Source organism: Hyalella azteca, unplaced genomic scaffold (assembly GCF_000764305.2).
Source record: "Hyalella azteca isolate HAZT.00-mixed unplaced genomic scaffold, Hazt_2.0.2 contig2499, whole genome shotgun sequence".
In the NCBI taxonomy this organism is placed as follows: domain Eukaryota; kingdom Metazoa; phylum Arthropoda; class Malacostraca; order Amphipoda; family Hyalellidae; genus Hyalella; species Hyalella azteca.
The window spans coordinates 7,784-34,862 of record NW_025932772.1 but is presented as its reverse complement, the minus strand read 5'-3'; the positions used below and the strand labels follow the sequence as shown (position 1 = coordinate 34,862).

At 37.4% G+C, this 27,079-nt stretch overlaps 1 protein-coding gene across 1 annotated transcript; it reads right to left on the bottom strand.

The window, feature by feature from the left end:
* Positions 1-1,664: 1,664 nt before the first annotated feature.
* LOC108680390 (2-oxoglutarate dehydrogenase-like, mitochondrial) lies at positions 1,665-27,079 on the bottom strand (the record flags this gene model as incomplete). The annotated part of the gene is given in 19 exon segments (XM_047885600.1): positions 1,665-3,509; positions 4,063-4,299; positions 5,617-5,771; positions 6,359-6,506; positions 7,277-7,440; positions 8,028-8,147; positions 8,562-8,837; positions 10,018-10,178; positions 11,930-12,034; positions 12,610-12,754; positions 13,243-13,413; positions 14,347-14,456; positions 15,011-15,187; positions 15,795-15,978; positions 16,945-17,091; positions 17,467-17,641; positions 18,185-18,416; positions 22,753-22,864; positions 26,873-27,079. Coding segments are annotated over 19 exon segments (3,129 nt in total), but the record flags the coding sequence as incomplete, so codon positions are not given.

Here is a 27,079-nt window from a genome sequence, read left to right as displayed (position 1 = left end):
TTTACAATTTTTACTTAACTTGTTTCAGTTTTAAAATTGTGTTTTTTCTTTGGTTCTTGCATTTCATGATGGCTGGTCAGCGAGGAAAAAAATTAAATGAGAAGGCCTCCAGTCCTGTTAAACCGAATTCGAAGATCAAATTGCAAAATGAGCGAGGAGAAATTTGTAAATTGTGCAAGCTGGGATCGCTTAACGTCAACGACGCTATAGTCTTAAAATGCCTAGCAATTTACGGACCAGGCAATAAGTCCAGCAGCTATCTCAATCAATCGTCAGTTATGGAAAGATCGGGTTCCAAAGGCCATCCCTTGTGAATCAAGTCACGAAAAGTACAAGAACCGGCAACAGGCCATGGGCCTATTTCTTCAGTGGCGACACTTGAGTCACGCTTCTATTCTATAAAACTGTAACCCATGCGTTACAAAGAAATATTTCTCGTAATTTGGAAGTATCTTTGAATATTGAGAGTATAAATATGATATATATCGAGGGTCTTGATATCTTTTTCGTATACCACACTTCAGATATCGGTTGCTAATTCCATCAAATTTGCAGGTACATAGAATCATGCGCATGATTCAATCCTGCGTTATCTTGAATACTGATGGAAGCTAGTTGCGTTTCGATTTCGAAAACTAAGTCATAGGTTTTGAAAGTTAGTGAGCAGAGCATATGTTACGTTCATCTATTCAAGACTTTTCAGAACAATTTAGTTTTCTTTCATTTGATATTCACTATCTCAAAGTTAGGAACCTTGGAATCGAATGTGGCGCCTTATTATGCAAAACCAGCGTTTATGCAACGGTCGCCACAGCTATGCTCTTGCAGTTCACTCCCCATGCACAATGAGTTTTATTCATGGTATTATATAACATAATCATTTTAGATTTTATTAGACCATGTTGGTCTGTTACCGATTTGGCCGCATTGCCGATTTCGACCGAAGTTTTCGTACTTACTTTCATCTCTCAACTAGCTGCTCTATTTGAATTTTGGTTTTAGGCTTCTAATTATAAATTTTTTTTTCGTCTGTTTTAGCGTAGTAGAACCTTTTACGTTTTACGGCGCCAAATTTACTTCGGCCCTTCAGTTGTTTGAGTATATACGTAGTACTCGCAGTATCAGTTGACTTTTTTTATTCTTCGACAATAAAATAAAAATTCTGTTAGTCCCCAACGCTGCAGTTACCCCAATCCCTCTATCGATTGTAGTGTGTATATAGCTTTCTCTCATGTTCTTCCCTTATCAATGTAATTAGTTAATAATTCAAGTAGAAATCATAAAAATTGCATTGAATTTCATTTTGAAGCATTTTGAAGGTTTCCCTAGCATAGTGATTAGAAGCAAGTTAAATCATGAAATTGCGAATGAAGAAAGTTCTGCAATTATAGGTCAATTTATACGCTTCGGCCCCGCTGCACAAGCTTGAGTCCCACCGTCATTATTATGCATAAGAAGTTACCATTTCAGAAATTATCCGTCGTCATATAGTTGCTGCGTAAATAAATTGAAATTAAAATTTACAATTTTCATTCAAACACACAAATTCTAACATTTATTTGTTTAAAATTAGCCTTGGAGATAAAACAGTAGGTAGTTTTCGAAACTTGACTTGCAGCAAGTCGCTGGACATGTATCTAACCAGGTGCAAAAAGGAGAATAGAACGATTTACAGCAGAATATATTTCTATGATCACTTCATATAATGAGTGCACACTGCCAACATTAGCAAACGGCCAATTGAATGGTGGAAAATCCGGCAAATGGTTCCACAAATAGCAAAATTATAAGTAACTAGGTTATGAAAGGCCCTAATAAATATAAGGTTTCCCTAGCATAGTGATTAGAAGCAAGTTAAATCATGAAATTGCGAATTAAGAAACTTTTGCAGCCAAGACAACTATATGAAATTTTTTCTCGTCACGTAACCAAATAGTGCGGGCAAGAGAGAAGAGGATAATTTTGTACTACCTTGAAATGCCAAGTTTTGCTATGAATATTTATGCTGAAGTAAATAGCAAGCAAGCCTTGATACAGATCGCAATAAAGAACGAAGTACTGATACCTAGTTACATATAGGAACTTAAAGAATATTATCACTTCTAGCTATCTACATGTACAAAGCAAAATTGAATAACTGACTACACCTTTCCCTGTCTCGTAATTAATATTCTGTACCAGATACTCATAACACAACAGAAAATGATCATGAACGCGGAACAATAAATAATTTGACACAGAAATATCTACAGAAAAAGGTAAGGCGAACAACTGTACATTTCAACATCAGCATCTCGTATGAAAAGACTGGCATCCTTGACAAGCAATGCCGTAAATATTATGTCATATCTCCACTGATCTTCCACTAGGCAGAGTTTCATGAAACAACCGTTATCATAGATGCAAAAATATCCATCATCGCCAACGACATCTGTAAGTTTCTACAGTATTAGGTAGTTCGACGAGTCGCTCCAATTCATGTATTAAATAATATTCTCCTCTTCGAATTAATAGAACTAAAACCAAAGATCAGGAAAACTGTACGACCAGAAAAAATCTTGCTTATTACTATGATGCTGCTAGCTGTGGTTCTTCTTCGATGACGGTAATTAGTTCGAGCCTATTATCCCAAGCAAATAATGCAAATTAGTTTGTGCACATTATGTGAGATAAAATTAAATGACCTACACATTTTTATTAATATTTCAGTCAATATTTCATCAGGCATGATAATAACAGTGGTACTGTTCCAATTTTATTAATATGATTATCATGACCAAATACTTGCGAATCTACTAAGAAATTAAGAACCCTTTGGCTTTAATTTTCACTAAAAAACATTAAGGTGAAATAAAATAGAAGAACCATCGCGAAAAAAAATGTACCCGCGTTTAGCATGTATTCTAATCAATCAACTTCAGCAACTATCCTTCCCATCTAAACTAATTTCATAGGCAAGGAGAACAAGCTTAATAATTATAGGCATATTTTTCATGAGCTTACCTGAATTATGTCTGATGGCAAGATTTTTATCGTAATTTGATGCTTGGCATCTAATAATATCCCCAACTTTGCGCCGCAATACTGAATGAAATGCACCAAAGCACTAAACTAAGATGACCAGCAAGCCAGAGACGTGCTAGTTCTAGGTTGGTTTTATGATAATCTATATGTATGTAGAATGCCTAAGCTATCACAAATGATTTCGAACAAACAAATCTATATCGAAGTCGTGGCGTGCGAACAGATGCATCAATCCTACGTGGATATAGTTCTGAGTAATATCACGGTTTGATTTTCAATTTGGGAACATCAACATCCATCAATAGTTGGAAAAAAGTATGAACCGAAAAGTCCTATGACTGTAGCCAGACCATCGATGTGAAACATTGGTGGCTTCAAGAAGTTAGCGAGTACCAAGGGCATCAGCGAGCAGGTTCTTCACTTCTCTCATATGAGTCTTCTTGTTGCCCGTTGCAGTCGAGGGAGAAACGGGACGTCCAGCGTATCTGAAGGAGGGAAATACAGCATATGAGATTTTATAATCACTGTGATAATAATGCGAGAACACCGTTGCTAAGTGAATATATTATGCACAAAAAACAAGTTAAAGCGAGACCTGAAAAAGTTGTGAATATAATACCACATATATCTCTCACGTTAACCATCAAGTTTATAGTTTAACAAAATATATACACTTTGAAAACTTTAAGGATGTTTAGAAGAGTTTCTTAAAAATTCCGCAAATCTGAAGGGAATTACAGCACAGAATAAAATTTTTGCTTACTAATATTCGACACTTCCGAAAAAAAGGTATATATATGCCAGGCTCAAAAATTCTAAATTGATTATGAAGAAAGAGACAACCAGAGGTTAACAAAAATATAATCAATACTTCCATAATTGGACATAAACTTGAAATTAAAACTAAATTTTTCAAGATTGTTTCTCAGATTCCACTACCACACATGCCGTCATTGCAGTTCTGGCAACAGACCAAGAAACCAACAGACTGTAATAAATCAAACAAATAACCAACTTGAGTGCTGCAACATTCCTAACCTGATCACTCCTGATATTTGAGCGTTCTTAGCCACAGCGTCAACATTAGGGGCCAAAGAGGAACTCAATGTACGGCTTTCATCAAAGTCGACATGTTTCAAGGAGGAAGATGTGTTTGCCTCCTCAGTTTCTGATTTCGAACTTGGGAAGAGGTAAGCAAGCCAGGTTTCATACCACGACTGCTTGTCGAGAGAAGCGGGTTTTCTATCGTCAGCCCGCGGTTGAGAATTAAGCGAGCTAATTGTGGAAATAGAGGAACTGTTTTAAGATTTGCTTGCGCGATTTCAATGTCGTGCTAAAATGAAGTTTTAAATCGTGTGATGGTCAATAAGGAAGATAGCGAGTGCAGGAAGTTTGAAACCAAATGATCAAGTCAAAGAAAAATGAAAAGAGAAAGATTTTGTCAGCACCCCAAAAGGAGGAGTCACTCATTGATAGCGTCAAGGTTGAGTAAACGCCATCAGCAACAGCAAATGAGTGCATGAAAAGAAAAGACAGCAACTATTAGCCGGAAAACACAAGACGACCTAATCAAGTCTAAAAATAAATCAGTTTTATAAGGTAGTCAAAACTTTCAGCATCAACAACTCGATAAATCCTCATTACAACAAAGCACACACACATTTCCTGAACGATGAAAATGAAGTGAATGATTTATCTAATTTTTTACTGTAGTATATCGAGAATATATCCAGACAGAGCCCGGACCCGTGAAAGGTTACAATCGTAACCTCTAAAACCCAACCCCAGCAGCAGCTCCATGATACGAGGCGGCGCTGCAAAACTCATAGAGGCAACGGCTTAAATCGGTAATGCAAATTTGCTCAGGATATTCCAAGAACTCTGCATAAAATTGCGAAGTTGCATCGAAATACATTGCAGGACCATCAGACATTTGTGTTTTTTCTTACAAAAAGGATTTATGTTTAATCTCAGGATTTCATGAGCCAATTTTATGGTACCCGGGATGAAGATTTGTGTCATTCTATAAAGTAATCTCATAATTTCATGAGGTAAATTGAAGAGATTTCTTGGTTTTGCCAAAGATATGAACACTGCGTTTAGTTTTTTTTACTTAAATTTCCTATGATACCATATTGCTCCAATTGAAAAAAGCCGTATGTGCATCTCACCAACTACTGAAGTGCTCGATAATTGTCTTGCTGATTGTTCTCCTAGAGAACTCGACGTTAACACGTTCCTGTAGTATATTTTCACCGTTTAGGTCCACGAAATCCTAACGCGAAATGCCAGTAAGTACGACGAACAAATAAATTGACTTTTAGGTGAGCTGAAATGATATCAAGGCTAGACTGCTCTCATCCGTTTTCCTCTCAAAACGTTGCCTCTGAGTTACACATCTGGGCCTATACTTTCAAAAAGTTAAGAGATCGTAAGTTCATCAGCCAATCATTGACGGCCTTTCAAGCAAAATCCACCAACCATAGATGAAAAAATAGAGCGTAAGTACTTACGTTCACTTAGCGAGTTTTGAAAGTATGGCCCCAGATCCCATAACGTATGTCCATCATCACAAGAAGACGTGATACTCACGAAACGGGTCTGGAGTGAGCGAGAAGCGTGTTGAAGCGAGGCTGCACATAACTCCAGGCGCCGCTGTTCTTATGCTCCTCCTGCGCCCACAGCAGCTCAGCTCCACCGTACTTCTCGCACTCAGCCTTCACGAGGTCATAAGGGAACGGAGCGATCTGAGAACAATAGAATAGATTATAAAATGGTGTTGTTCTATTATGTATGTGAATGTAGATAATATAACTGTTTTGCATCTGATTACAGAAACATGAACATAGAATATGCTCAGAAGCGATCTGAGAACAATCGAATTGATTATAAAAATGGTGTTGTTCTATTATGCATGTGAATGTAGATAATATAACTGTTTTGCATCTGATTACAGAAATATGAACATAGAATATGCTAAAAAAATAAGCATGAAGCAAACGTTTGAAGAACCATTTCGTGTATGCAACTGCAATACGAGAAGAAAATTGAAAAGATAAATTTTTGTCTAACATAAAAACATAATAGAAAATATCGAGTGTGAGGGATATTACCAGTATAGCATAAGAGTAGTGAACAAGTTTTCCAGCGCATCAATGAAATCATACTCCATCAGACGTTAAATGAAAGTAATCACCAACAAGGAAGGTTTCGTTGGTAAAAAAAAACACTTATCACCCACAAAGGGAATGAGTTCAAAGTACATTGCTATGAGTGACAAGCAAGCAAGATTTTAAACTGAGATGTCTGCATTTATATTAGTCCGAGTTCACACCTGCTCGACCCTGACAATAGCAATGCTGTCCTCGAGACCAGCTTCTTTTCTGGCGGCCGTGAGGTCATAGTAGACTCTGCCCGTGCAGAAAATCAGGCGCTTGACGTTCGAAGCGTTTGCAGCTGCAGGGCCTTCATCGGGGATCAATCTGGAGGTCATATTAACAGTTATTAAGCGTTGACATGGTAATACGTCTAGCTTGCATAAGTTTATCACTACGAAGCTGGATGTGAACTTAGCTTTTCGTGTTTAGCTTTGCTCAAGATACTGTATACACACGTAATTATTATGTTTAGGTCATCAAAGTTATTAAGGTCCATACTAAGCTTGGCCGATTCTCTGTGACTTGAAGATAAGGATATAATGGAATTCGTTATCATTTCTTGCAGCGACTGCTTGGTAATGCCAATACTGCTTACAGAAGTACAGCATTGCCAAACATATATTAGTATTATGGTATGCAAAATGTGCTTCGAAGTTGCAAGAACACGAGCTTGGGATTCAGAATAGTTCTACATATAAATTAATAGTATTCTCACACATAAATTCATATAATTTAACTGAATTCAAGTTACAGCGTGAGCATTCTTAAAAAAAATTACAATTAAGTCTTCAGACATTTCAAGAACTTCACAAATACCAACAATTCACCTTTGCTTCTAGGTGAGAAAAATGAAAACACGTAGAAAGACTTAAAATAATTCTTATGAGTTCACAAGCAGCTTTTTGAATACCGGTACATAGCAAAATCAACCTGGTTTACAGGACCTATTTTCCATTGGATATTGTGGAACAAACAAATAACAGATGAACAATTTCATGGGTTAAAGATGTTAAGTTATCGCACTCTAAGACACATTAGAATAACAGGAAGGGAATATTCCTTGCGAAAATAAATTTGAATGTTGTTAAGATTACCTGAGGAACTCTGTTCCCTCAGTCATGAGGTCAAAGCTGCTCTTGGCTTCAGGATGCCTCAGGAGGCTCTTGGGTGTCATCAGGATGAGAGGCTTACGGAAAGGCAACAGAATTTGACGGCGCAGAATGTGGAAGTAGTTGGCAGGAGTGCTGCAGTTGGCAACCTGCAATACAGAGATGTATCAATGGTTTCCATATGTTACGAATTACAATAATGATTAAAATTTCGAACTAGGGTAGTGGGCATCAACTCGATGCTTTGAACTGCTTACGGAAAGGCAACAGAATTTGACGGCGCAGAATGTGGAAGTAGTTGGCAGGAGTGCTGCAGTTGGCAACCTGCAATACAGAGATGTATCAAAGGTTTCCATATGTTACGAATTACAATAATAATTAAAATTTCGGACTAGGGTAGTGGGCATCAACTCGATGCTTTGAACGATTCCAAGGTGTTCATTTTATGATAATATCAATTACAAATATTAATAGACTTACATAAAATTACATTAGGAATATAATGAATTTCCGTTTAGTAATATGGCATTATCGCAATCAATTTGCGCGAACGTATTGAATAAATAAACATTGCGTCAATCGCACTTCTTTGTGCCTAAGTGTGGAGAGTTAGTGTATTGCATTTCAAAAGCTGCTGTCCGGAGTCCCTGCCATTTCATGGTAGTTTATATGTTAGGATTAGGATCGCGTAATATCACGGTCAGGAAACTCAAGTACACAACGGAATGTTACTCACGATCCAGTTGATATCCGTGAGCTGTCTGATATTAAGATCCGAGAAGGCCGGCAGCACATCAGGATCATCAGAAGTCATCTGGAGGAAACGTTCAAGGCGAGCGCTCGAGTGTTCGGGGCCCTTCGTGAACAAAATAAATATAATTAAATAGGAATACACTATTGGTGTTCTGAATCCTTCATTCACATAACACAAATAAGAATTAAATAAGGTACAACGAGTATTCGCGGCCCTTCAGACACGATAAAAAATTAGTAGGAAGACATTGCCAAGCGCGGAAAGATGACTTATAGATAGAATCATAGGAAGATGAAAACAGGACGCTGTGAGACACTAAATATGAAAAATTACTGAAAATTACAAAACTGACATTGTAAAAAGAATAACATTTCAAATGACAAATTTTTATGATTATTATATTATTTTTAATTTCCTAACACACAAATTGAAAGTATTAATTTTTCCCTTACATAAATTTTCCTAATTTAAAGTCAAGGCTTTCTTTTATTTTGCCTACAACTATGATTAACTCGCCATTCCTTCCATGCCATGAGGCAATAGCATGACAAGACCGCTCTGCCGGATCCATTTGCTTTGTCCCGAAGAGATGAACTGATCGATGATACATTGAGCGGTGTTGTTGAAGTCACCAAACTGAGCTTCCCAGCAAACCAAAGCGTTAGGATTGGTCATAGAGAAGCCGAGCTCAAACCCGAGCACCGCGTACTCTGAGAGCGAGGAGTTGCACACCGTGTATGGCGCTTGGTCGGGGTACAGGTTGGCAAGGACATTATACTTGGACTTGTCCACCTATGGAAGAAAGTAAACCTGTCAGCCATTTGATTACAGAATGACTCTGTATCCAATATAAGCATGTTTTTATGGCGTAAGTTTGGCACTATGAATCTCTACTACAATAAAAAAGAAGTTTCCTACTTAACGATGTAAGTAAAGGAAAGTAGCTGGAGAAAATAACATTATCGGCAGGAGAATTTATACCATTGATACTACTACGTAACGAGAATTGAAGCAACCTTTTTAAAATCCGTTAATATGGATATTTATACTGAACGATGCAACCCAAAAGTTCAGTATTTCAAGGAAAACAAAGATTTACTTGAAAAAATTATGACAAGGAGATAACTTCTGAAAAAGGGAGAAACTTTCAAAACATTTACAAAGTTTACCATCTAACAAATAAGTATCCGACAATGATGTATCAAAACTTATTATAGGAGGTCACGAACACTTTGAGATTAAATACACCATCAGGAGACGGAAGACACTCCACGTAGTGCAGTTGATTCAGTGAAGGTGTACAGTCAAACGTACGAGTGAAAAAAGATGAAAATCTCAGCCGAGAAGTGGGATAACAAAATTAAACAAAAACTGCGTATAAAAACACGCTTAAATTCATGACGATTTCAACAAATGTAGTAATTTCGAGTTGAAAACCGTCACTCGACAAAATATTAAATGACAGCCGACAAAAAAAAAACATAAAAAGTTTATGTGATCAACAGCAAACGATAGGCATTTGTTACAGTGTTTGGTTTTCGGAAAACAGTGAGTCAATAGGAGTGATTTTTCTCAAACTTTTTCAATTGGTGAGAGGTTTGGTAAAAAGTTAAATAGAAAAAAGAGTGAAATACGTGTTCACCTCCGTTTTTCTGGCCTTCACTGAACCCCCTGCAACGTGATTAACGTTCAACGCTCGTCTGAGGCCACCAAGACTTGGCTCAGCAGGGTCAATGGTGACGAGCTTGTGAGAGGCGACCTCCCGGAAGATGTGCTCAGCATCAGAACGAGCGATGAAATGCAAAGCATCTTTGGACGTACACGCATTAATGTCGCTGGTAAATGGCACACTGAGATTATCAACGGAGTTCCAACGACCTCCGGAATCCAGTGCTGCACTGTTACCACAACAACGAGGCGATTTGTGGTCGTAAGCGCTAGCGACGTTATTCTCATCCTGGCAATCGCGTACCTTCTGATGATGAAGGATGTGATGCCGATGAGAGAAGGTGCCTCTCTCTACGTCTTGGCCTGACAACCTCACGTGGGTTCCTTGCTTCAAAAGAGATCCGAATGCCATAGCCTCCGCCAGAGCCCAGTCAGCCGTGCGGTCTTCAACCATTTCCATTCGACCTTAGACACAAGATTTTCAGTTATGCCCGGAGTTGCATCAATAAAGATATCATGCAAGGTACTATGAAATAACAGCGTATACAAGGTGATGACTCAGTTATATATAACACAAGGCCCAAACTAACTCGAACACAAGGCATATACATGGGTTAAGTCTAACAATTAGGGAAACAACTGAGAAATCCACAAAATATATTTTAGGATGGCGTAGGTCCTCCTTTTGCGGCAATTACAACTTCACTTCTCCGAGATATTGATTCATACAAATGGTGAATAGTTTCCAAAAGAATTTTAACCCATTCTTCTGTTAAAACTATCTGTTATCGACAGTTTGGAAAAGATCCGGTAGAAGGACCTGTTTTTAGATCTCGTATGGACAAGTCACGAAAAGTACAAGAATCGGCGATAGGCTACGTCAGGCTTATTCTTCAGCGCCGACTTCACTATGCTATGCTATGATTCCTTGTATAGTGGTTTGACAAAATAAAAGGAAAACTGACCTGAGAAATCCACAAAATATATTACGGTATAGTATGGTGTAGGTCCACCTTTTACGGCAATTACAGCCTCAATTCTCCTAAATATTGATTTGCACAAATTGATAATTGACTGCAAAGGAATTTTAACCTATTCTTCAGTTAAAACTCCATCCAGCTCTTTTAAAGACGATGGCGGCGGGAATCGACTTCTGACTTGCATCTCTAAAATCGACCGTAAATGCTCGATAAAATGCTCGATAATATTTAGGTACGGTGATTGTGGTGGCCAAATGAGATGCTCAACTTCATTAAAATTTTCCTTGTGTCATTTTTTAACAATTCCAGCTGCATGGATCGGGGAATTATCATCTCAAAAGATGGCGTTCCCTTACGGAAACAATGCTTGAACCATAGGACGATCTAGGTCCTCCAAAATTCCTAGATAGTCACGGCTGTTTTATTCTTCCATGAAGAGAAATCATTGGTCCGCCGGATTTCCAAGAAATAGCACCCCAGATTATCACAGTTTTCCCGCCATGTTTTACGGTTGAGAGGAGGAAATCGGGATTAAATGACGTTTTTGACGTCCCCAAACGTAAACTTGACCAGAGGTTATAAATAAGGAAAACGATGATTCGTCAGAGAAAATCCCATTTTTCTACTGCTCGAGAGACCAATTTTAAACAGCCGTGGTCATTCGATTGTCCCTCACAATTAGATTTAGGTACCGACGGTCTCTCTCCGACAACTTCGACTTTTGGCCAGACCTGTGCTTTACTGAGGACGTTTTTCCTTCTCTTTCAAAAGCAGTGGTTACTTTTGAGACAGTACCTTTAGAAACATCAAGCTTTCGGAAAGTTGCTATCACACTAGCACCTGCCATACGGGCACCAACAATTTGGCCTCTTTGAAAGTCACAGAAGTTTACCATTTATAGGTTAGGTTATAGACACAAAAATTCACTAAAAATGTCTGTGCAAGGATAAAATATCAATTAGCAGCAAAAATAAAACATAGAAATAGGTCATGTTTTCATAGTTTCTAACATGTTCAAAAATACGATATCAAAATGCCAGGTGTTTCCCATAGTCCAACCCCTCCAAGTGGCTCAAAGTAAAAGGCAACAACCAACAGCAAAATTTACTGCTTTGAACTAACAAATAATATGCGAAGCATATTAGAATGGCATGCATGTAGCTAATGCTTTGAACTAAACAAATAATATGCGAAGCATATTAGAATGGCATGCATGTAGCAGTTGAGATAACTCACTGCTAAGGATACGCTGCAGGCCGCGGTGGATCTGGAAGTCGCTGGCGTTGGGAGGAGGCTGCGAGAAGCGCTTACCCACGTGCTTCAGTGTGTCTTCGTGAACTCCTGCGAAGTGTAAGTTGTGAACATCTACTCGTATAATTTGCATTCAAGTGTAAATTAGTAGTCAAGATATTTTTCAGCAGCAGACTTTCTAATAGAAGTTCCATTGTATTCCAGGAAACCATGCATGAATTCATGTTGTAAATTAGTATAGTCAAGATATTTTTCAGCAGTAGACTTTTTAATAGCAGTTCCATTGTATTCCAGACAACCATGCATTAATTCATGTTATAAACTAACCATGATTAAATGTCGAAATTTTTTTTGTAATTTCAATAATCAAATTAACCTGCATACAGTAGTTATACATCAACTTTACACCGGGAAATTAGATATTCATCCATTTGTCTGATTGCGTCGACAGATTTCATGGAAAGGATATTAATATACGCAACAATCGTATGGAAGCTCCTTCCAAATAATTGATCAAAATCGTTAGGCATTTAACACATATGATATAATCTGTTCTCTTCGACAACAACCTTCACTGCGATTCATCTAGATCGCATTTTCTAGAAACCTTAGGCATAAATAAATTGACGGTCAAAGCAAACTCAAAGGCGAGAGTTTTCAATTACCAGTAGGGGGCAGCTTGAGGGGGTCCTTGCCCTCGAAGAAGCCGGACCAGGGGGAGTCGAGCCAGTGCTTGTTGTAGACCTGCGTCTCCTGCTTAGCGTTGTTCATAGCCTCTTCCAGGATACGATCGTACTTGTCTTTCACGTCCTGATTAATAGAAAAATATTACATTTTTGCTAACATCAATTAAATGACAATTTCCTCGGTACATTATAAAATGAGCAAGGTGACTCCAGCGAGCCCAAACCATTACAGAAACTATTTGAATATATAAATAATTCAAGACTCAACCGCACCCCATGCTTTTCAAAGAGGTACATGCCAATGAAGATCCAAGTTCTGGACGAAAAAGCTAAATATCTTTTATGAGACTCCATCTACGGCATTTGCATTGAAAACATAAAAAATTTAGCAGCCATATCAAAAATTGGATCACGCTTAACATCGCCAGTATCTTGCAAACTTCAAGTATCACGAATGGATTGGCACCATTGTGAAAAGAAACCAATGCAGCGAAGAAATATGGATCAAAAATTATAATGATCAATTATATACAAGAAAGTCATATGATAAAAGAAACTACTGACGTCAACCGAGTCATTTTATTTTGCACCAACGCAGGACAGTTATAATACCTTGACTTCAGCATCAGTGACTACTCCTTCGTCGATGAGCTGCTTTGCGTACTTGTCCAACACTGGCTTGAGGTTGCGAATTTTTGAATACATGAGCGGCTGTGTAAACATGGGCTCGTCGATCTCGTTGTGCCCATTGCGACGATAGCAAACCAAGTCAATGACCACGTCCTGTTGAGTTTATAATAAAATGGATTATACAACCAAGTCTATGAATGACGGACTACTGAATAAATTCTGTTGGATCTGTAAGCCAATGTCAGCTGCAGTTCGCAGCAATAATCCGTTCCTGTTCTGGTAAAAAGAAAATTTTTTTTCTACTGAAATACACTGATCTTTAAATAAATGTAGAAATAGCACCACAAGGGAGGAACAGAGAATTAACGACATCAAGCTCTGAAAAAAATGAGCTTCAACATGAAGTGGATCCGGATCCGAGCATGCATAAAATATCAGTAAGTTCAGACAAAATTACTTTCATAAATTCATGTGATTCAATTTAAATAAGGTTATGTAGAAAATGTTTTGAGCTGTAAAATCAAAACAATAATTGTTTAGATACATTAACGCCTATTTCTTGAATCTTAAAAGAATGAAGAGGATAATCTAGTATTCGATGAATACAGAAAAATTCGTTTAGAGTTTCACATTATCTAAGCATTTAGCAGGATTTTCGTGCATATACGATGTGTCCTGTGTGGTTTCTCATCTTTATGATATTTATATTTGTTATTCATGCTACTTAGGCATGATGCTTGATAATTATAATAAAAACGATAAAAAATATAGTAGGGCAAAAATGCACTCATGAGTGCAATGTAAACAACGTACAATCTACTTTGTCAATAAGCAAAAGACAATATCTACATTAATCATCAGAATAAGACTATAAAGAAAGGCCGTAGCATATAACAGACTTTTAATTTGCTCATTATAGCAAGCAATGTCTATGTTCCAAGATACTTGTGAATCTAATTGGATCTATTAGAAATATAACATAATGCGATCGAGTAGATTAACAATTTGATCATTCAACAATGTCTTCTGTAATGATAGCAAGCTAGTTTATGGAATAGCTGGCATTTAGTGAGATGAAACACGGACCTTGTGGAACTGGTGACGCCATTCAGCTGCGACGTCGCAGACATACATCACCGCTTCAGGGTCGTCGGCGTTCACGTGGAAGATGGGAGCGTTCACCACACGGGCCACATCTGCACACGAGTGCTCTTGCTTTATTTATTGGTTAATTGCATACAACAATTGAGCGCCCTTAATAACACGATGTGATTATTCTTGTCGGTTTATGAGGTCTTCATAAACCATTTGATGATTTGTGACTTTCTCCTACCTAAAAATTTTGTTAACGTTTTTTTATTTCATAATTTAGAAATTATTCTCATATTTCTGCACACAATGGAACAAAATTTTGCAGTCTCTTATTATAAAGTATTTAATCAATAGACAAACCGAATTTTTCATTCTAACTCATAATTTGCGTAAAAAAACTAATCTATTTAATCGACAATATTTTGTAGCGCTATAGAGGAGCTTTACGATTTTTTTTTACTAAATTTCGTATTCTTTCATAAATTAGGCACTAAAGATTCATGACAATTTAATAAAAACCTCCAGTGAAGTTAATAAAAGTTCACCAGACAAATACGTTACAGCTGTCTCAATGTTGCTTTAGAAAGATCTCAATGCTGAAAATACCAAGGCGCTGCAAATAAAAGGGTAAAGTTAAGCAAATATTCAAGGGTCTCACCAGTGCAGTATGGAGATGATCGTGAGTGTCGAGGATCAGTAGTGAAGCCAATCTGGTTGTTGCACACGATGTGCACGGTGCCGTGGGTGGTGTAGTCCGGCAAGTCAGACAAGTGGAAGGTCTCGTACACGATACCTTGCCCGGCGAACGCAGCGTCGCCGTGCAGTCTCAATTGCTCTCGGACTTTTCATAATAGAACTGCTCGGAAGAAGGCTTCCAAACAAATCAACTCGTAATGAACGTCGTTTCAACGTCATTTCTTTATACTTACCTTGGCAACAAAATTTAACCCCAAGGTAAAAATTCTCCAGATATGTAGGAGTAGGCTTACTCGATTGCCCTCGGAGTCTCCGTGATAGAACTGCTCCGAAGAGGGCTTCCAAACAAATCAACTCGTAACGAACGTCATTTCAACGTCATTTCTTCATACTTACCTTGGCAAAAAATTTAACCCCAAGGTGAAAATTCTCCAGATATGTAGGAGTAGGCTTACTTCTTTAAACTTAAATCGGCAAAAAAAGTAGTCTTAAAGTAAAAATTCTCGAGATGAGTAGGCTTACTCGATTGCCCTCGGAGTCTCCGTGATAGAACTGCTCGGAAGAGGCCTTCCAAAATCAACTCGTAATGAACGTCGCTTCAACGTCATTTCATCAAACTTACCTCTGCAACAAAACGTGCCTAGAAGAAAATTTCGCAGTCAAATCAACTCGTAACCAACATCGTTTGTGCAACTTACTTTAGCAACAAAGTTTGCTAGGAAGAAAATTTCGCTAGTTCTGTAGGCTTACTCGATTGCCCTCGGAGTCTCCGTGATAGAACTGCTCGGCGCGCGTCTTGCCCTGCACGACGGGGTCGCAGGCCTCCAGATGTGACGGGTTGGCCACGATGGCAAGTCTGATGTTCTTGTTGGTGATGCGGTTGAGGCGCTCCTGGTACGTGCCTAAGTGGTACTTCACGTCCCCAGAACCCTGTCAACATTGAATACTCTTCATTATTTGTTATTATAGAACTTTATTCAAGAAATTATTTCGTCATTACATGATGAATTTTCGCCAGTTAAAGTAATTATTTGGTTATTATAGAAGGTTGAATTTTGGCCACTTCAAGTAATTCGTTTGTCAGTAGGACGATACAAAAGACTCTAGATGCTATTTGTATAATATCAAATATTACGCGAGAATACTACACAAGAACCTATACAGCAATAAATTGTACGTCATTATTTACGTCTCCTAACCTTCCTTATACGGTCCATCATATTACTTGAACACGAAGAATATTTAATGAACAAATGATTCGCTCGATTGCCCCAACATCTGATGAATTAGTGTACAACAGTATTTTTTCACACGAGAAGACAGTAAATCATCAATTTTGTATTATTCCTGCGAAATGAAATTCGTTTGTCACTACAAAACATAAACCACGCCGTTCGTCAGTGTTATTGCAGTAATTTTCCTGACGTGAAGCGATCCTGACGATTTATAGCCTCAACGCATGGTCGGATGACGATCATCGCTCATTAATCATCGGCGTATGTATTTTTACAATAAATGCGTGCACTATCAGTTGAACGCCGTTTGCAGTATCAGTTGAACACTGTTTGAAAGATCACGTATGTTTCCTATGATTTTGATTAAGGCGAAGGGAAAACCTAAAGCATAGTGATTAGTCCAACACATAATACGCACTATATCCACAAACACAGTCCATCTGAGCTAGGTGAGTATATGCACAAATGCCAAAGTCATCACATGAGTTAAAAATATTGTACTTCTCAGCATTAAACATTGTTGTACATTATTGTATTATTACCATTATTAAACATTTGATAAAAACGGCGAAACAGTTTATTTTCACGGGGCGACCGGCCACTAGAACGCCAGTGGGACAGTTTTTTACCTTTTTTTCTAACAGTGTATGTTGCTACGCACCTCATCAGCGCTCTCAAGTCCAGCGAACTGCGTGAAGATGTGCTCCAGCGGCTTCCTGCACACGTTCGCCAGCACATTGAGACGACCGCGGTGTGGCATGCCCATCACGAACGACTCCACACCCAGCGACGTGCTACGGTCGATCACCTGTCACCCAAAAACTTGTTAACTTTCGAACCTATCCGTGAAAATTAGTTCAGTATCCAAAGAAATCTGTTAACTTTTGAACCTATCCATGGAATTAGCTCAGTATTTGCATTTTCGCCAGCGTTTAGGATGTAGATTTCAGATCAGTAGTGATCGCTTAAATCAAAAATGCGAAAGCGTAGTAGGGTTCTCGTCTCACAAAGCCTCAGGGGTTGACCGTTACACGATCGAAATCTTAAAGAAATATGAGCAAAAAATGCTTTTAAAATCTTTGATAATCTCTAACAAGCTCAGACATACAAATTTCCTCCTAAATTCATCAGCTAAGAAAGATTCATTCTCTACATAATGTATTTGATCGGAATTTCACAATACCTTCTTCATAGCAGGGATAAGAATTTCGCATCCCTCGAGCCCGAAGCGTTTCTCAGAGCTGAATTTCTTAGCCAGGAAAGCCTCAAAGCCGTGCGAGCGCGTTAGGCGGGCCAGGAGTAGACGCTTCTCGTCTTTACTCATCCGCATGATGCCGGGGCTCTCGAATCGCGTGTAACTAAATCGTAAAAAAAAAGTTGGAACAATAGTAAATGAGCGGTGATTTCTATTGCAGAAGCCAAACATGTTAAATGTTACAATGCGATAGCAAGATCATAAAAAAAAGGAAATCACAAAAAAAAATTCCATTCAAAATCAAAAGAAACAAAATAAATACAATCCAAAATGTCAAATCGATGTAGTGCACGGAGAATAAAAAAACTACTTTAATAATTTAAGTTCAATCGTCCATAATACAACTTGAATTTGAATAGACTTCAAACAACCACGAGACATTATAAGGGGAAAAATTCAACTTTTTCTTCGCCACTCAAAGTATTAGGCTTGAGCTCACCGATAGATCCGCAGTAAGCGTTCTCGAGTCTTTTCTATCTTCCTTAATATAATTGAAACTCGCATTTAAATAGACTATAAACANTAGACTATAAACAACCACGAGACATAACAAAGTTGAATAGCCTATAAACAACCACGAGACATAACAAAGTTGAATAGACTATAAACAACCACGAGACAAAACAAAGTTGAATAGACTATAAACAGCCACGAGACATAACAAAGTTGAATAGACTATAAACAACCACGAGACATAACAAAGAACAAAATTTGAGCTTTTTCTTCGACACCCGAATGGTTCCGCTTGAGCTCACCGATAGATCCGCAGTAAGCGTTCTCGAGTCTGGAGATGATCTCACTGAGAGGCAAGGACTTCTCTTTGCCGCCGATGTACGTCGACATGGGCAGTTTGTAGGACCGCGTCATGTCTCCTTCATCTGGGCGATAAAACAACAATTTGCAGCACACATTCAAAGTAGAACAATTATCTTCAACATGATCCATTAAAGAGACATAATTAGAGTTGAACAATATTAAAATGATCCATTCAATGGATATTATTAGAGTTGAACAATATGTTTGAGTTAAAATTCTTCATGATGAAGATTGAATATTCAAAAATAGATCTCTGAATGAAGGGATTCAAGAACATTGAAATACTTAGCACCCTTCTAACGATCAACACATCATCTTATACCTTTTCTCATTAAGTCATCGATTAAATGGATTTAACACTAATTAAAAAAAGAGCAATCTACAATAAAGATATTTGACCACTACAATTTTTAGAATCAAATCTACTAAGTTTTTCTAGCTTCCAAACCCAACAAAAAAATGTATTTCGGACAATTTTAAAAAGAAATTCGTCATGCAGCTAATAAAGAGATGACTACTTTAGAAAAAATACATACAAGATACAACATGCAGAGCCCGCTAGTAATAAAAAAAATCATGCAAAACGTAAGAACTAAATGCTCATCAGAAGCAGTAAAAACGAGCGAGGCACAGCATGGCATGAAAGTCTGCCGAAAGTTTTTTTTTAGAATGGCGGTGAAATGAAACCTTTTAGTATGAAATAAACTTTGGAAAGTCAAGCCAAGGTACCGACTTAATTGATTACACGAAACATTTGACGATGATACGAAGATAATATCTCTCGTTGCAGTTTCCGCTGCATGACATCCACAAGGAATTACACTGGAAATCAACTACTTCGATAATGAAAGATGAAAATCAGCTCTTCATAACAATTTTAATCTGCTGAAGAGACTCAGCGTTGAGCAACAGAGAGACGAAAATTAATGGATGATTTTCGGTTAAGGTTATTGCGTGCAAATTCATTCCAAACGAAAAACGATTATCAAAGCAGATAGTGGTTGAATGTATGAGAGAAATCAATACAATCCGCAAGCTGAATGTAGAAACGACAGAATAAAGCTCAAATTTTTTTTATTTAGACTCAACAGAAATGCCTGGACTACAAAAATTAACTCACGCTTTCTCTACAGTTGTACAAAGCGATCACGGCGGAGCGCTTTTCTCAAGCTAAAGAAAAGGGTGCTAAAAAATAATCACGACTTCGTAAGTTCAATACACGTTATTCTGCAAATTGCAGTCATAACACAACTTTCAATAACCGCAAGAACTTTGAGAACGCATCCCTAGACCAGGGGCCATACTTTCAAAACTTGCTAAGTGAACGTAAGTACTTACGCTCTATTTTCTTGTCTATGATTGATGGATTTTGCTTGAAAGGCCGTCAATGAATGGCTGATGAACTTACGATCTCTTAACTTTTTTTGAAAGTATAGGACCAGGCACTTACTGAATTGATTCATGTATCCTCTGACCACAGTGTGCTGGTGCTCCTTCTTATCCTTGTTGCTGATGTCCAGAGGATCTAGAGTGGCTATGCTGTGACCGCGAATCTGCCGTGGTCCCATTATCAGTAAAACACCACTTCAGTCTCGTAATTACTAAGACCGATGAAAACAATGAGCGCGGCAATAGTAGTAGTAGGAAATAAGCCATTTGAAGTAGTAGGCAATAAGCCAAGTAAATGCGTAGAGAATGAAGACGATCACAACCCGTGTAAATCACGAACATCGGGCCAGTATAGGATAAAAATCGTCCATTTAACGGAATAAACCAAGTAATTGGCCGGTGTTGCATAATCCGATGAAGACTGCGTGATTAACTTAAACTATATTCATGCAATCGATACCAAAATTTAAAAAAATCCATTATTTGATTGAGTACCTGTATTAGAGATGCACTTCTAGACTCGATGTTTGCAAGCTGCAAACTAAAATTGCCCTCGAAATAAAATAGCATTACTGACTAAACCCAGAATGAAAGAGATAAATTGTGCGAAAACCTGCGAGGTAGAACGCAATGTCAGTTAAAATAATGCGCTCAAGAGAGAAGATGCAAAATGGGTTATTTCAAGTGTTTGCACGCAGAGCGATTCTCCTTGACAGTATCAAACAAGAGACAGCCATTTTTTTCTCTTAATGACAGAAGAAAACACCAGAGCGATTCTCCTTGACAGTTTCAGACAAGAAACAGCAATTTTTTTCTCTTAATGACAGAAGAATACACAGAGAAAGAAAGAAAGTAGGAATATGAGGAATATGAGAGTGTAGAGTGAGACAGCAGACACCGATACAAGTCATTGGAAAGACACACCTGAATGTTTCTCTAAATTGTGAAGTGCACAACAATGACAGGGGTTCGATGAAAAGAGTGCACCGAAATTAGGGATCCTCAATTGAAATAAAATTCACTTCCATTGACACCTTAACAAAAAATCATGCGTCAATACAGAGTTACAATATAATTCTAAGAAAGATTGGTGGAAATGAAGAATCAAGGGAATTATCGAAGTGTAAACCCATAAAGAAGCCCACGATAAAAATCAGGAAAGTGAAAGTTGCCGATTCACGACGCTGATCAAAACGAATAAAGGCTAAAACCAAAAAAGTTGCATAAAACATTTTACTGAATAAAAGTCCTAGATAAATGAAACAGAACGTTTCGGGCTATGCCCATCATCAGCTAGTAGAATACATCTGGAAATACATGGAAATCAATTTTAGTAAATAAATTTAGAAAATGATAAGGAAAGAAAGGAAAAAAAACAACTATTGACCTAGAATCGAAAGAGGAAAAGAGCTGGATTGGTTGAATGAATTGAATAATTTGAATTGAATGAAGTTGAATTGAATAACCAATCCAGCTCTTTTCCTCTTTCGATTCTAGGTCAATAGTTGTTTTTTTCCTTTCTTTCCTTATCATTTTCTAAATTTATGTACTAAAATTGATTTCCATGTATTTCCAGATGTATTCTACTAGCTGATGATGGGCATAGCCCGAGACGTTCTGTTTTATTTATCTAGGACTTTTATTCAGTAAAATGTTTTATGCAACTTTTTTGGTTTTAGCCTTTATTCTTAAACTGATCAAAACGAATTTATATTCTTACCCTGACTCGGGAAATAGTTTAATGGCCAAATGTTTACTAGCGCTTCTGCCATAGAATAAAGAAGTTAAGGTCGTTTGAACAACCGAAAATTCTACAGAAGTGCAACAAATTCTATCGCATATTATTATCTTGAAAACAGTGAAATGCTGATGTAAATTTCACTTTTAACCTCCAAGGCAAGAACTACACAAGAAAAAAAATTAAGTACATCAAATAGATAATAAATTAATCGATTTTCAAGTAGGACAATATCAGGAACTTCTAAAGAGATCTTCAATGCACAGGAGTTTAACGTGCACAAATCAAACTTTTATCTTTTAAATGGCTATATCTACATACTAAATTGTGAAAATAAAATCTCATCATGAACTTCATGAACATCACAAGATTTAAAAACGGTACCGAGACAGCGAGCTTCTTTATACCTTATAGTTACGGACCGTTTCGGGATTCATAAAATTTCTGTAAATAGTTACGGTCAAAATCGCTCGAATTTATTACTCATTATCTGCAAACGCAGCTAAGGAATAGATGATTATCTATCTATTCAAGTGGCATTATATGCAACGAAACGAGTACATAATATCAGGATCAGAAACTTTCGCCAAAAGCGATAAAAAATAACACTAAAGCAAAATCTGAACTTTAGTAGCAATTAATAAAATGTTTGAAGGAACAAAAAGTAGCTATTTATTAAGTTCTGTTAATCATTTTTTTAAACATAAGCTCTAGCATGAAAAGCGTAAACAAAGAAGCGTAGAAAGCGATTCTCGATGCAAAGTTCAGGATAATATGAAGTATTGAGTGAGGAAAAAGAATAGAAACATTTATAACCTAAGAAATCAGCAGTTTTGAGGATGAGAATTGTAAAAAATAGCACTCGGGTTCCTGCATCGGTCTGAGCACGTATTCTAGAGGCAGCACATCAACTTTCAACATTAGTAGAAGCTCAGGAGAGAGAACGACAGACCACCCAAGTTCCCAACATTTATAGCATAACATCACATAGAATGTGCCATTAGTAGTGGTAGCGAAATGAAGATACGTAGCAAACTAAAAACATGTACAGTGAAGGTTAATGAAATGGAAAATACATGAAAAACATGTGTTTAACCCTGATGGCACGAGCCAGGTGCTCGTATTACACAAACTACACACAAGCGTGTCCACCACGATACTCCCAAGTGAAGCACACAAAAAAAAACAGGTATGTTAGTACAAGCTCCAGGAAAAGTTAGATCAAACAGACTCACGGGAGTATGTGTTCAAGGTTTCGAATATGAACATACCAATTTTATCGAGGTGAGCCCTAACTACAGCACGGGACGCCACTGTTTTTTCAGCAGGATGCGGTCTGTAGATGCCCAGAGGGTCCAGAGATGCTGCAAGATGACCACGAGCCTACCTCACCACAAATACGGCATGCAAAAAACACGGCTGGTTAGTCCACTCCACAACATACCAATGGCGATACACGGAGACTAGGTGCATCGGGGTACTAGCGATATTTGATTGGTTTATTAGACCAGTGAAGTATATAACTTGGTGGTACTAATATGAAGAAACATATGCCGGACGTAGTTTCGGGTGGCGGTTGAGGCAAGGCAACACGGACGATACAATACTAAACAGAGTGCCTATCTAATCGACTGCGCCAAAAATTGCATACAGGGTGACTAGTATGCGTAAAATATTTCATTAAGCGAACAATAAAAAATGACTTCAGTTAAAAATTGATTTGAGTTTAATATAATCATATTTAATCATGCAATTCAAAACGGAAATTCGCAAAAACTTTGTTACTACTTCGACTTTACAAGAATCTACTGAATTCGGAATTATTTATGAAAACATTATATACGATAAGAATTCAAATAGATATTATAGATGAACAATCAAAATTCAATCGTTACAAAACAGCTTAAGCCTGCGAATTTCAAATGAAATTCTGAGTAGCGCAATTTTCCAACTGAAACTAAATATTTATAAATATAATACATGTTTTATCAAAAGCTAACCTTGCTAACAAACATTTGCATAGTAATGCCGTTAAATTAAATTGCGATACAAAAATAGGGATAAATTTTGACATGCATTTTCATAGCAATGGATTGATAAGCTTATCATTCAGACACTATTCCGCCACGATGTAAGATGATAATGATCATTTAAAATCTTTATTGATTCCCACGATTATTTGATAAGCAAAGGTTGCGTGACAGAAGGATGCTTGATACATTTCATATTGAATGATTCAGCACATCAAGGGATTTAAATGTATAACGAATGATTGCTCAGGAATTAAAATTAATTCGGGAAAGCCCAGTGACGTTTTATCCCTTACGATTAAGCATGATTAAATTGGACTCACTGTTAACAAAAATCTTTGTAACTTCAAAGGAAAGCATGGAGCGAAATTTTGATTAGATATAGGAAGTGCAAAGAACGAAACAGAATGTTCAAGAAAATAAGCTTGAAAAAATATAACTCAGTACTCACTGCAGTGAGTGACAGAGAGCGCATTTTCTCGTCGACGAAAACTAGAGGTCACGGACGGACGGACGGAAAGACGGACGGACAGACAGACAGACAGACGGACGGACGGACGGACATGGCGAGCACAATAGTGCATTTTTTCCATAAATGAGAAAATGCGCTAAAAAGACCAGGCACGGAAATTTTGAAGACTCCACTTTCGGTGAAGAAATTTGAAAGGCGAGTGAATTCAGACTAACATGAAAGCAGTTGAATTCTATTCTGAAGTATATAGGTAAATTGGACATTTGGAAGTACGAGCCTCATCGATATTACTTTTGAATGGACTGATGAGCACAAAAAAAAAAAGGTCGCAGCAGTTTCAAGTTGAACGCATGAATGCTTAAATGCACAGAGTTCAAAAATGTGTTCTACAAATTTCAAGTTATTTACAAATGTACGACGAATAGACTATATTTATTGTAAATAGCATGCGACATTATTATTATTTTTTTAACCAATTCTGTAAGTCAATGTCATGCGTGTTACTTCGGCCTCACTAGCTACAACATTATTTGCTCAGTAAAATACGGGATGGAATAACTCAACCAAGCATATAGAAGATACGTTCAAATCAAGAACAACATCAATAGTTATCTTGGAGTTCGTTAAATCCCTTTATCGTAAACAAAGCCTTATAAAAAGCAGGGTATGAGCCCATTGAATTAGTTGACGGTATTTATTGATTACTGATTTGAATAAAGCTAACTGCTTAATTAATATCAGTACCTATTCAATATCAGCTGACTGAGTAAGGTCTATGCGAACTCTGGTCTTAATGAAGCAGTTGACAAGACAGTTCTTATTCATCACGGTTCATGATACCCAAAAACAAAGAGGGACCAGACGACTGACGTAGCGTACAGAAAAGAAACAATAATAACCCATGAATTGAACTAAAAAAAGCTCTAAATCCAATCAAATTAATCCAAGCCAATATCTCTTATTAAAAACTTTTGTATGGTGGGAATCAAAATGGAAGCAATAGCGTAACTGAAAGCAATCATGCAGATTCCAAACATAAAACCAAAAATTGACAAAATTTGAACAACTCGAGAGAAATAAAATACACTATGGTCACTAGCCACAAACACTAAGGGCACTAGCCACAAAGACTAAGGTCACTAGCCACAAAGACATCGGCGAGACCAGCAAAAACTCGGTCAGTGTTGCTACATCGAAGACGTAAACACATACTACCCTGCAATGTATTTGGGGTTATTCTCTTACGATGACGATGCAGTCCTTTTCAACCACGTGAATATAATTGAAGGGTTTTCATCAGAAAATCTTGCAGCTAAGAGTTGAACACAGTTAAATCATCTCCCTCAAAATGAAGTAAATTGCGACCGTACAAACTCATGTCCAGCGGAGCCGATAAATAGTCGACCCGAGAATGAAATTATATATCCTGAAGAAAATCCCACAAATCTAATACCGTAGACAATGTAATACCGTAGATGTAATTATGTGATTAAAAACAATAATTTGCCATGGTTCTTCCATGGAAAATCGACACTGCTGAAGAAAATATATTTGAAATTTTTCAAATAGCTCCTTAGCCAGAAAAACAAAACAAAATAACATCGGATTTTTAAGACAAAGTTCCGTTACATTGGTTGTATCAACGTCAAATTTAAGACCTGGATCTATCAACCATGCAATTGATTAATGATATGATGCGGACTTAATGACTGTAAATAAAAATGTTAACGTTTCCAGCACAGTTTAAACAACTTCAAATCGACTTCTTTCTTTCAGAGAACAACAACCAAAAACATCAGACTCGTGGAGATGTAATGTGTTAGTGATAACTCGTGATGATAAGAGATGAGGAAGAGAAGGAAGGCAAGAGAAGAAAGAAGAAAATAGACTGTCCTTTTATGGATGAATGAAAACATAATTCAATTTAAATTCGGATACCGTACCAACTTAACAGTCAATTATTAAAACCTGGATAAACTGATAAAACCTGGATGAACTGATGGGGTATATATAAAACTGAGGTAATAACGAGTCCTATAAATGGCAAGTATCGAAGTTGGGAAATTTGCTCAACATCAATTAGATCCGAAATTTCGGGAACACTTCTGACACAACTAGAATCGCAAATGTTATATAAGTGAAAAATGGTCATGGTAAACATTTGAACTTCCAACACATGGAATACGGTATGTAGGAATATTGACACGTAATTAAAAAAACTGTAACGCAAAATGAAAAAACTGTAACGCAAAATGAAAAAACTGTAACGCAAAATGAAAAAACTGTCAAGCAAATGCAATATCAAATAAAGAAAATTTTAAGTTCCAGAAACTAGAGCAAATAATTTGCATGAAAGAAATGCAAGTTATGATCATGATATCAAGGTTCACCTTATAAACTAGCTACGCACAACGAGATCTAAATTGTGACCTATTTTCAGGAAGCCATTTGTGCGTAGGTGAAATCCACCGATTCTCAGATTTACTTGAAAAAGTCGACACAGAAAATCTGCTAATGTTTTCATCAATTATAAGCTAGACTAAATGCACACATGCACCAAAATAAATTTTAGGATCCTAAAATTGAAAACTTTTCAAAAATTCAAGAAAAATCGTTATTTTACTAACTTTAATTAATTGTGTCAAAATTTGTAAATAACTCTTACTCAAGTTTGAATATATGCAATGAAGTATAGATAATACCATAAACAATAGGGTAGAGAGAAAAGAAAAATTGCGAAAAATTATTGACGATATCAGAAAGAATAGGGTAAAGCATGGTTATAAAAAGGCCTCATAGGCACGTAAATTACTCTCTCAACTTTGAAGGATTGCTAAGAATTATCGACAACATCACAAACAATAGGGTGAGGCATATGTATTAAAAGACCTGGTAAGCGCGTATGATGCCCTGGACAGCGAGATGGTCGTCTATGAGTTTCTCAGACACAGACACGGGCCCCTGGGAGGCGAGCGCGGGCGCCAGCGCGGACAGCGGAGCGTGGTTGGGGTGTGGCGGCGCCAGCGTCGGAGGCGACGAGTACGCAGATCCGGGACTAGCGCCCGCTGTCGTCGACCGGAAGAACGTGTCCCATGA